Source organism: Aulonocara stuartgranti (assembly GCF_965226115.1).
Source record: "Aulonocara stuartgranti genome assembly, chromosome: 4".
Lineage (NCBI taxonomy): Eukaryota > Metazoa > Chordata > Actinopteri > Cichliformes > Cichlidae > Aulonocara > Aulonocara stuartgranti.
The window spans coordinates 11,574,589-11,587,010 of record NC_138942.1 but is presented as its reverse complement, the minus strand read 5'-3'; the positions used below and the strand labels follow the sequence as shown (position 1 = coordinate 11,587,010).

The following is a 12,422-nucleotide window of genomic DNA, read 5'->3' as shown; positions in this document are numbered from 1 at the left end:
CAGTTGTGAAAAAGTGTCTTAAAAACAATATAGAAGAATGACATACCTTAAGATCTTGCATATCTTTGTTTGCACCATTCTTGAGCAAGGCAATAGTGGCATCCACATTGTTGACGGCAGCAGCCCAGTGCAAGGCAGATTTACCTAAGACACAACAAACAATTCAAATTAAGAGAAATGATTTCAGTATAATGAATGCATTGGGAATGCATGCATTAGGACATGTGTGATAAATGGCACATACTTACCCAACTCATCAACTGCATTAACATCTGCATGGCACGTGATGAGCTCCTCTACCATGCCCTCTACTGCCAGCCGTGCAGCCAAGATTAGTGCTGTTGATCCGTCGTACATACGTGAGTCAAGATCCGTGGCTCGGTTTCTGATCAGAATCTAGAAGTGTGTGACAGATAAAATTTTAAATTTTAATTTATAAACAATTGAAATGTGCAAGAAATGTGCTACAGTATTCCAATCACATTCCGATGTAGCATATCAAATAACCAGTATGTGTTGATTACCTGGAAGACACCCTGTGCATCTGCAGCTACAGCAGCATGTAATGGGGTGCGTCCCGTGTTGTCCTGAGCATTGGCATCTGCTCCAGCATCCAGCAGCCTCTTGGCAGCATCAGCACGTGCGTAGCGAGCAGCCAGGTGAAGGGCTGTCTCACCAGTGCGGTCTGTTTGGGCTGCAAGGGATGCACCCTGGTAGATTAGGTCAGAGATGATGTTGGCAGAACACTCTTCATTCTCCTCCTCGTCTGCTACCTCAGACTCTAAGCCACCTCCACAGAATGATGCCAGCATCAGAGGTGTAAAACCATCTGTTAGGAGATGAAAACAGGCGTGCGTGAGTTAATGTCTATTTGGTTGCTGAATTATACTGTAAGAGGAAAGTATAAAGTTATTTGCAAATGACAGTTTCAATTTGAAAACTTTACTTGATATCACTACCAACCTGGGCCTCGGACATTAACATCCATGCAGTCACTTTCAAATTCTCCTTGGGGTGGAGTGAGGGGCATGGTGGGAGGCACACGGATATCTGCAGCTGCAAGGTGATGCTGTGTCCACTGTCTGCAGTCCACTGTATCTTCAGCGTCTGAAAGCATACTTGGCTCCTCAACCTGAAATTACAGGAAAAGATTAAAAAAAGAGACAGAAAACATTTTAAATGCAAGTGGCTTAAAAACATACACACACAGACACACATACACACTCTTGTGCTTCTGTTTATGTAAACTGCAAAACACTTGCAAAACCGACCTTGAGCCTTTTTGGTTCTGGGCAGTCTGTATCTATCCACTGGTCACTATGATCTCCGAGGAGAGATTCTTCCACAGTTTTTGGCATGTGCCTGTTGGCAGATGAATAACAATGTAAATCCAAGAGGGGTAATATTTAATTAAAAAATGAAAGCACTTCAATTCAATTCAATTCAATTTTTATTATATACTCCCAAAATACAACAATACTTGCCTCAAGGCACTTATCATAACTTACTTCATTCCCAGAGCATCCTGGCCCACAGGTTCTCTGCGGTTTTTGTTGCTGCTGGGCTCCTTCTTGAGGAAGAAGCCTTCAGGGAACCACAGGGTGCTGTGCTCTCTTTTTCTGCGAGCAATTAGCATGCCTATGATAAGGATGACTAAAAGAAAAACAGAAGCTATCCCCACCACCATCAGATAGAAGGGTAATTCAACAATGGTGCCATTGATTTTTTCACCTGTGGGGAGAAGGAAAGACATAATTACACATTTGTAACTTATTAGTTGTAGTTCATTTGTGCATAATAAGTATCCCTACTCACCACGGACTTCTTTGAGGGGGTAGGGGAACTGGAGCCCTTCTACTGCTGACAGAGCTCCAAGGTACTCTGCAGCACTGTCAGCTGTTAAGAAGCAGTCCTCCGTGCATAAGCGGTTGTCTATTTCTACATAGACTATCGAGCTACAGAAACAGCAGAGAAGCAAGAGTTTAGTGTAATGTACAATCTACAGGAAAGGCTTAGGCTTTTATTTTACTGTATGCCTGACTGACCCAATGACTTCCAGTTCCCGCTTCATGCGTGCGCTTTCGCGGGTGTAGGGTTGGATCATAGCTTTTCCATTGCTGTCTAGCCTGAAACGGACTGAAGTGCGTAGGATAGCACTTAATTTCTGCAGAAAAACTGTCCCGGTGCGAAGAAGCTCCTCTGGAGGCATTAGAACAACCAAAACCAAGACGTTCTCAGCAAGTTTTTCTGCAACTTTCGTTGCACAGTCCAGGCCATCCCAACCACACTCTTCTGTGTTGCAGCCCTGGTCACATTTTCCATCAGCATAGTGGTCGATGCAATAGGCTTCATATATTGGACTGGAGATGATATAAACAGAAGGTTAAGCACGTGAAATTTTCTCAGTTCTGTAAATACTGGCGAGTATCCTTTAAACTGAAAATTTAAACTCACTTGCAAACTTTCTCCTTAGTTTTGCAGTCAAAGTTGTCATACAGACAGTCAGCGTTGTTACAGGACTTGTCACACTGGCTATTGTTGAAGACACGCCAGCAGTGTGGGTCTCCACATTTATCCCAGGGCTTCATCGCTAGAGAGCAGTCACCGCCGTCCCAGTGACAAGGCAATGAATTACATTGTTTGTCACAAAAACCATCTGCAGCTTTGGCATCACAGTCTGCCAGAGGGCATGAGGGGACTGGAGGGACAGTGGTTCTGCTGTGCTCACATCGTCTGCCCTTCCATCCACTGAGACACTGACAGTTGAAAAATGGGAAGCTGGTCTCTTCAGTGCATAGTCCTCCATTGCGGCAGGGCATGGCTGAGCACCCATCATTGCTGCGATGCTGACACTGGGGTCCACCATAACCTGGTAGACATGTGCAACGAGCCCCTCTTAGGGTAAGTGAACAGCTACCTCCGTTGTAGCAGGATAGCTCCCGACAGGACATGCTTCTTTCACAGTTAGGCCCTGCATAACCCTAAGAGAGACATAATTTTTGGAGGTTGATATATGAACCTTTAAATCAAGAATGCTGTAATTTAAAAACTAGGAGGCCAAATTACAAGCTTTTCATATTTACACTTACAAGTTGGCATGTGCAGGTGTATCCCTGAGAAGAGCTGCTAGTTATTGAACAGACTCCTCCATTCTGACAAGGCTGAGACTCACACACACTGAACCTACTCTGACACCTCCGACCTAAAAAACAAGGTATAGTTAGTAAAGTTATACATTTGGTCAACAACAACAACAAAAAAGCACGATGAAGGTTCATGGAGAATGGGAATTGTTCATAGGTGTCTAACCTGTGAAGCCGGGCTTGCAGACACATTGGTAGTCATTGGGCAACTGTATGCAATCAAGACTGTTGGAAGGAATGCAGGGCTGAGAGAGACACTCATTTATGTCTCCTTCACATCTTTCTCCTGTGAAACCAGGGGGACAGTTGCAGCGATATCCACCTACTCTGTCCACACAGGTGCCATTGTTTAGGCACTTAGGAGGCGCATTGCGTAGCCTTGGGTGTGGAGCACAGTCATCTTCGTTGATCTCACAGAGAACACCTTTAAAAGGACAGGGTAATTATAAACTCTTCGTATACATGAGATATTTATTTTGTTGTTTTTAAAATAAACTGCAAACACCGGCGAGCATTATTTGAAGTGGGTTTAATAACATATTGCAATATGGAGAAACACGTTCCAGTCAAACACCTAAGCAGATGGGCGTGGTTCGCTCATGTCTTATATGACTTGACCAAACTCACAGACAAAGAAAATTCCTCCACACATCATGTGAGTCTATACCTTCAGCTCAGCTCATCCTTGAAAACCTTCCCCCTAACATGGAAACTACGACTTTACATGCAGCGCCTGGATGCCTTCTACTCTACAATAGGCCCTCTGTGAAGGTGCAATAAACATGAGGCCCACTTGTGATAACATTCTACATGCATACAACTAAGTGAGAAAGTGATATTGCTATTACCAAAGTGATCCATACATAAGAAAAGAAATCTGCCACCAAAGTATTCACTAGTAAGCATAGGGTTTTGTTTTACATGTGCTTACATACCCAGGGTGCCAGGGGGACAGGAGCAGATATAGTGTCCCACCAAATCAATGCAAGTGCCTCCATTCTGGCAGGGATGAGACTGGCACTCGTTGATTTCTATCTCGCAGTCCTTTCCGGTATAACCTGGCATACACTGTAATGACACAACAATTAATGTTTGAAAGCAAAAAAGAAACCCAGACTGTTTTGAAATCTGACAATTAAAAGGAAAAGAACATGTTAAAACAAAGAAACTTACATCACACTGGTATCCTCCCACATATCCCCTGCAGGTGGCGCCATTGCGGCAAGGTTTGTCTTCACAATGATCCACTTGATTTTCGCAATAGCTTCCAGTGTAGTCATTAGGACATTTGCAATAGTGAGTATTCCCGGTATTAACACAGTGACCACCATGGTGGCATAGTTCATCCGTCTGGAGCCCTAATAACATAGATTTGTGAGCAAAGTTTACATCAGTAACTTAGTCACAAACGCAGACAGAGGTTACATCAAATTGTACCCAACATTAAAATACCTCTTTGGCGGGCAGCAGCTTCACAGGAGACTCTAGGGATGTCACAGTAACGGCCAGACCAGCCATCAGTACATTCACAGATGAATGAGGCATCCTTTTGACGGCAGCGTCCTCCATTATGACATGGAGATGCGCGCCTGCACCAATCAACTGGCGTCTATGTAAGGAAGAGAGCGACTGAATTTAGAATTTATTTGTTTTATTTGTGTATGACAATTAAAGTCCTAAACGTGAAATTTCAGGGGTGCATTTAAATATTTGTACCTGACAACGGTTGCCAGCATAGCCCTTGGGGCAAGAGCAACGGAATGACTCCAGGGCATCCTGACAAATGCCTCCATTGAGGCAGGGCTGGGAGTCACACTCATTGACTTCATACTGGCAGTGGGACCCGGTGAAGCCAGAGCGACAAGTACAGGAATATCCATTGATTTTATCTGTGCATGTCCCCCCATTGAAGCAAGAGCTGTGGACATGTGTGAAAATGTAAGCTTGTACTTCATTTTACCTAAAAATTAATTTTATATTCACTTTATGTTGTATTGTATAGCTAGATTATTTTTTTGAGTACATGATATAGCTCCAGATACACACCTTTCAGTACAATCAGGGATGTTTGTTTCGCAGTGGATGCCAGTAAACCCAGGCATACAGGTACAGGTGTAGGAGTTAACATAATCTGTGCAAGTGCCTCCATTTTTGCAAGGGGAACTTTGGCATTCATTGATCTCTACAGAACAATGAGACCCTGTAAAGCCTGGCAGACAGCTACAGTGGAAGAAGTTCACACCATCTGTACAGGAACCTCCACTTAGGCAGGGATCTAAAAGCAAAAGAGAAGAAAACAGCTTTGGGCAAATACAGTACCTGCACATGAATTTGGCATTTTATTTATTAGTAACAGTCATTTAATAATTATATGATAACTGTAAGTGTAAACAGCAACTCACTAGGTGAACAGTCATTGATGTCTGTTTCGCAGGTTAGCCCAGTATATCCTGCTCTGCAAGAGCACACAAACCCTCCGAGCGTGTTAGCGCAAGTCCCACGGTTTTTGCAGGGGTTTGAGATACATTCATTCACATCTCTGTTACACAGCTGACCTGTAAAGGAAGCGTTTCACAAGATATAGCTGTAAGCTTCCAATTAGACTATCTATGCTAAGCACTGAGATGACTGAATACAAAATTTGCGAACCTTGCCACCCTGGTGGGCATTTGCATTGATAACCCATGTAATCTGGTGTGTGGATGCAGGCAGCATGATTGGCACAGGGATTAGGAGAGCAAGGAGTAAGGACTTCAGCACAAGTGGGTCCACTGTAAGGAAGCTCACACAGGCAAGTGAAACTTGCCACGCCATCTACACAAGTGCCCTTGTTCAGACAGGGACTGGACTCACATTCATTGACGTTCACCTGGCAGAGGTTACCTGTCAAAGGACAAAGGAGACGAATATATGTATGGATTAGCATATTTTTATGTACCACTAGGGGGAGGTAGACAATTGCCATAGCCTAAGATGAAAATTCATGGAGGACATCAGATATGTTTAGCTATTTCTTCTCTGCTGCATGTGCTATACGTGTGTATTCTGCTCTTTCTACTGAACATTTTAAGGTTGATGGTGTGTTTGGCTACTTTGATGCCCTCTCACCTCTGAAGCCTTGGCGACACTTGCAGGTGAAACCATTGAGTTGATCAATGCATGTGCCAGCATTCTGGCAGGGACTTGGCAGACAGTCGTTCCTGTCCAGGTCACAGTTCTTTCCCACCCATCCCGGCTCACAGTCACAGCGGTAACTGGAAATACCAGAGAACAGTTAATAAGCCAAAAATGTTCAGTTTGTAAGAATGAAATAACATTGACCTGATGTATAAGTTATAGGATTAACCACAGTCTTGGATGGAGCCCATTTCAAGATTATGTTTCCTATGTGCCCATCTGAATCACTTTAAAGTTTAAAAAAGCTGTTAAATGTATATACCCATTAATGTCGTCCCTGCATGAGCCATGGACGCATGGGCCACTGCCACACTCATCCACCTGAGAGTAGCAGTAAGGAGGCTTAAAGCCATCAGGACACAGGCAGTGAAATCCATTCTCTTCATCTATACATTTTCCTCCATTCCTGCAGGGGCTAGATGCACACTCATCTATTTCCACATTACATTTGGGACCTGCAAGAGAAATGTTATACATAATTAGAGTTCTTTGTCAACATTTTCAGTGAGGATTTATTCACACTGTTATTTTCATAAGACCTTACCAGTGAAGCCAGGTTTGCAAACACAGTCATAGCGATTAATGCCATCTTTGCAGATGCCATAGTCACATGGGTTGCTGGCACAGTCATCAAAGTTTATCTCGCAGTTTGTACCTGGGTGCAAAAAGAACTTTTATATTAAGACTGTAGACATTTTAACAATTTTAACAATGCAGAAAATCTTTCATTACATTTCAGAACAAAATTCTATATACATTCTTTATAATAAAGTATACTAAAGAGTCTAATTCTATAGCATTTTATATATTGTCACAGCATTATTGTTATGTTGAAGAGCAACGGCATTAATAAAGGGAATAAATCAATGGCTTGAGTTAACAAAGTACAAGTACATGATACGTTGTGGGATTTTTCTCTTACCCGAGGTTCCATGTTGGCACTGGCAGATGTACTTGTTGACCTGGTCCATACACTTGCCCCCATTCTGACAAGGGTTGCTGTGGCACTCATTTAATTGATTCTCACAGCGATACCCTGTGTAACCAGGTTCACAGTTACAGGTGTAGCTGGCAATGCCATCAATGCAGGTACCATGGTGACATGGGTCGGGCTGACAGTTGTTGATGTTACTTTCACAAAGTATGCCCTCATAACCTATAGAGGGGAAAAAATTCATTAAGAATAAATTAATATTCTGAATTAAAAAGTACATTAAGAATTAAGAATAAGAAGTGCTTTTATATATATATACATATATATGTGTGTGTGTGTCTGTGTGCGAATGTTAAATGTTCCTCTTTCTCTTTAGCATAACAGTTTTTTGTTTAACTTTCTCTCTCTTTTTTCCATGTTTTGTATGCTTGCTTTTTCATAAAAGCTTCTACAGTTGGGCTTTTGACCACTGTGGTTTCCATATCAACGGTGTCTGTGTAACAGACAAGAAACTTGGTGTGTGTGGTATGTGTTTAGAGCAATGCTGAGATGGGCAAAGGACTAAAGAAGGGCCCTACACAGGCCTCCCAGTCTTGCTATTGTTCTCAGAGTTGGAGGGAACAATAGACTGCACCACGTCAAACAGGGCCACTTCACTCAACAGAAGGGGCCCAAAAACACAAGGAACACCAAGCAGCTGGCCACTGAAACAATGACCGTGCTCCTCAGTAAGCACAGGTCCAAACAAACATATTAAATATCAACATATAGCTACAGTCAAGCTTTACATACAGACTTTGAGAGAAGCTTTACACGTTGAATGCTTTTGTAACACAAACATAACTAAATGTTAAAGAATTAAAGTTAAAAATGCAGCATAAGGTGTTGTAAGGGGGTTTAAAGATGAACAGATGTCAGGGTAATGACCAAGCCTCTTTTCTTGGCAACTGCTGGTCCTCAGTGACCCCATGGTCCTGAGAGCCGACGAGGGAAAGAGGGGGATTAGGGGCCTCAAGTCAGTCTGTTTCATCAGCAGACACCCAGAGAAACTCCCCATAACACAGAATGCTTAACAAAGGCCTGAACAACTGGTTAAGGCTCATCTGCTATTTTGTCTTTGGCTCTTCTGCTTAACAATTGTTAAGTAATGAAGCGCTTACCTTCAGCACAGCGGCACTCAAACCCATTGGGCCGATCGTAGCATTTTGCTCCATTCTGACAAGGCGTGCTGGCGCACTCGTCTATGTCTATTTGACACATGGTACCCGTAAACCCTGGGACATGCAAACACAGAGGTTAAAGGTCAGAGAGAAGGTCCAGTGAAAGGGTCCATGCTAAGGTCAGAGGGCAGATCTTCTCTCCGAAGAAGGGCGGAGGTCTTTGACTGGCTAAGGTAGGGTCTGAGACCTCGACTTGTTAAAGACAAACTATCTATGCACTTGGACCAGGTTAGAGCTGACAGAATGCAATAGAAAGCCTGTGACCTTGAAGATTTTTCAGAGGAGAGACTCATAATCAAATGATACATCAATATATTATTATCAAATGGTATGGAATATCAGGACATGGACAAGCAACGTATCCATCTTCAGCTCAACTAAATTTTGACACATTTTGTGCATGAAAATGCTTATATATACACTGAAAGATTATGAACTGCAGCGCATATAATTAATATTAACAGTTGACAGAGGTTCAAAAACAACAAGAACAACAACAATAATAATAACTAGAAAAATTTGCATTTCCTGCGAAAATGCAGTGTGGATGCTTAAAGCTGAAGCTGTATGCAAAAAGTAGCTGAAAAAGCTGAAAAGTTGCAGAAATTGTAAAAACTTTGCAGAAGCAAAAGAAGTTTGCTAAAATGGAATAACTTAGCAGAACTGCAATATCTTAGAGGAAACATAATACTTGGCAGAAATACAATAGCATAGCAGAATTTAGCAGAAATATTGTAACTTACCAGAAACATGATAACTTCTCAAAAATACAAGAATTTAGGAGAAATAGTATAAGATAACAGAAAGAATATATTTAGCCAAAAATACTTAAACATTACAGAAACACTATGATTTAGAAAAATAGTACAACAGAGCAGAAATATTGTGATTTACCAGAGACACTGTGATGAACTATGAATATTGTAATTTTAAATTGAGACTATGTTTTAGCACAAATATTATAATTTGGCAGAAATACTATAATTTAGCAGAAATACTATATTAAGCACAAATCCTATAAAAAGCAGAAATGGTATGATTAAGCACAAATACTACATTTAGTAGAAATACTTTGTTTTAGCACAAATCCCATAAAAAGCAGAAATACTGTACTATGATTTAGTAGAAAAACTATAATTAATCAGAAATACTAAATTTAGCAGAAATACTATATTAAGCACAAATACTATAAAAAGCAGAAATAGTATGATTAAGCATAAATACTACATTTAGCAGAAATACTATATTAAGCACAAATCCTATAAAAGCAGAAATAGTATATTAAGCACAAATCTTATAAAATAGCAGAAATAGTATGATTTAGCACAATAGTAATAAGTTAAACAGAAAAATTGGAAAAGCAAAATGGACAGCTGAAAAAATGCTGAACATGCTGAGGGTCCCTCAAATATACTTGTTAAATGACAAAAATCTGCAAAAAAATTTATTACAGCCACACAATCACAAATATGTACACATGAGGAAACACACATGCACAGAGAGACCCACACACAAGATCCAATTCAGTCAACCAGTCTAAATATATTGAATTTAAATCTTAGAATGAGATCATCCCATTAAAAGCCTTTCTCTCTCTCTCTCTCTCTCTGTCACACACACACACACACACACACACACACACACACACACACACACACACACACAGGGAGAGAGAAGTAAGTTTCTAGGTCAGCCTGGGAGCTGGTGAATTTGAATCCACCAATCAGAGAGGCTGTGCACTTTTCCCCACCAAAACAGGTGCATCTGTTTACACACGCAGCAGCACAGAGAGACACAGGATTTTTGCAGTCTATTTCTCATAGTGACGACTCCCCTCAAACAAATGACCGTAATTTCCTAACCGTAGGGGCTAGAACGGTCATTCTTACACCGTTTTGTTCAGAAGAGATGGGGGAATCTTCAAGTGTTGACAATTTAATATTAAAATATGAATTTTTAGAGATATATGACATGGATGACTTGTTGACTTAGAAGCCACGAATTCCCCAATATGCAAATTTGAATGCCTGAGACCACATATGTGATTGGCTGGCTGGGAAGCCGTGCAGGCCCTGATTTGTGGATTTGAATTCCTCAGCCCTCAGATATGATTGGCTGGCTTAGAAGCCACGAAGGCCCCAATATGCAAATTTGAATGCCTCAGGACACTTATTTGATTGGCTGGGAAACTGTGCAGGCCCTGATTTGAAAATTTGAATGTCTCAGTCCTCACAGAGGATTGGCTGCCTGGGGACCTGGCAGAAATATATAGAAATACTATTATTAAGCATAAATACTACATTTAGTAGAAATACTATGTTTTAGCACAAATATTATAAAAAGAAGAAAAACTATAATTTAGCAGAAATACTATATTAAGCACAAATCCTATGAAAAGCAGAAATAGTATGATTTAGCAGAAATACTGTATTTAGCACAAGTACCGAAAAGTACCAGAAATACTATGATTTAGCAGAATAGTAATAACTTATTGAAACACAAATGCACAGAGGGACACACAAACACAGGCTCTAATCCAGTCAACCAGTCTAACTATGTTCAATTTAAATCCTACAATGACATGCTGTCAAATAAGGGCAGGGTCCTCTCTCTCCCACTAAACACACACACACACACACACACACACGGAGAGAGGACTAAGTTTCTAGGTCAGCCTGGGAGCTGCTGAATTTGAATCCACCAATCAGAGAAGCTGTTTACGTTTTCCCGCCAAAACAGGTGCATCTTTTTACACACGCAGCACAGAGACATAGACCTGCTTCTTTCAGTTTATTTCACATAGTGAGGATTCCCCTCAAACAAATGACCATAATTTCCTAACCATAGGGGCTAGAGCGGTCATTCTTACACCATTTTGTTCAGAAGAGATGGGGGAATCTTCAAGTGTTGACAATTTATCATTAAAATATGAATTTTTAGAGATATATGACATGGATGACTTGTTGACTTAGAAGCCACGAATTCCCCAATATGCAAATTTGAATACCTGGAGCCCACATACATGATTGGCTGGCTGGGAAGCTGTGCAGGCCCTGATTTGTGGATTTGAATTCCTCAGCCCTCAGATATGATTGGCTGGCTTAGAAGCCATGAAGGCCCCAATATGCAAATTTGAATGCCTCAGGACACATATATGATTGGCTGGGAAGCCGTGCAGGCCCTGATTTGAAAATTTGAATTTCTCAGTCCTCACAGAGGATTGGCTGCCTGGGGACCTGGCAGAAATATATAGAAATACTATGATTAAGCATAAATACTACATTTAGTAGAAATACTATGTTTTAGCACAAATACTATAAAAAGCAGAAATACTATAATTTAGCAGAAATACTATATTAAGCACAAATCCTATAAAAAGCAGAAATAGGATGATTAAGCATAAACACTACATTTAGTAGAAATACTATGTTTGAGCAAAAATCCTATAAAAAGCAGAAATACTATATTAGGCACAAATCCCATAAAAAGCAGAAATAGTATGATTAAGCATAAATACTACATTTAGTAGAAATACTATGTTTTAGCACAAATAGTATAAAAAGCAGAAATATTGTAATTTAGCAGAAATACTATATTAGGCACAAATCTTATAAAATAGCAGAAATAGTATTATTTAGCACAATAGTAATAAGTTAAACAGAAAAATTGGAAAAGCAAAATGGACAGCTGAAAAAATGCTGAACATGCTGAGGGTCCCTCAAATATACTTTTTAAATGAAAAAATCAGCAAAAAAATGCACAGGGAGAGAGAAGTAAGTTTCTAGGTCAGCCTGGGAGCTGCTGAATTTGAATCCACCAATCAGAGAGCCTGTGTACTTTTTCCCGCCAAAACATGTGCCTCTTTTTACACACGCAGCACAGAGAGGCACAGGATTATTGCAGCCTATTTCTCATAGTGAGGACTCCCCTCAAACAAATGAAAATAAT

General features: G+C 40.7%; 1 protein-coding gene across 1 annotated transcript in view; it reads right to left on the bottom strand.

The window, feature by feature from the left end:
- Positions 1-12,422, bottom strand: part of notch3 (notch receptor 3) — a 37,953-nt gene that overhangs the window by 3,462 nt on the left and 22,069 nt on the right. Inside the window, exons 10-32 of the mRNA XM_082531938.1 lie at positions 8,415-8,528; positions 7,243-7,476; positions 6,865-6,975; positions 6,583-6,775; positions 6,252-6,397; positions 5,793-6,026; positions 5,546-5,698; positions 5,190-5,418; positions 4,860-5,061; positions 4,596-4,752; positions 4,317-4,501; positions 4,079-4,211; positions 3,310-3,567; positions 3,090-3,202; positions 2,455-2,981; positions 2,046-2,360; positions 1,816-1,955; positions 1,509-1,731; positions 1,272-1,362; positions 964-1,132; positions 525-829; positions 249-396; positions 47-144 (exon numbers count right to left, since the gene is read on the bottom strand). Coding sequence (XP_082388064.1) covers positions 47-144; positions 249-396; positions 525-829; positions 964-1,132; positions 1,272-1,362; positions 1,509-1,731; positions 1,816-1,955; positions 2,046-2,360; positions 2,455-2,981; positions 3,090-3,202; positions 3,310-3,567; positions 4,079-4,211; positions 4,317-4,501; positions 4,596-4,752; positions 4,860-5,061; positions 5,190-5,418; positions 5,546-5,698; positions 5,793-6,026; positions 6,252-6,397; positions 6,583-6,775; positions 6,865-6,975; positions 7,243-7,476; positions 8,415-8,528 — 4,478 coding nt within the window. The remainder of the gene's footprint in view (positions 1-46; positions 145-248; positions 397-524; positions 830-963; positions 1,133-1,271; positions 1,363-1,508; positions 1,732-1,815; positions 1,956-2,045; positions 2,361-2,454; positions 2,982-3,089; positions 3,203-3,309; positions 3,568-4,078; positions 4,212-4,316; positions 4,502-4,595; positions 4,753-4,859; positions 5,062-5,189; positions 5,419-5,545; positions 5,699-5,792; positions 6,027-6,251; positions 6,398-6,582; positions 6,776-6,864; positions 6,976-7,242; positions 7,477-8,414; positions 8,529-12,422) is intronic.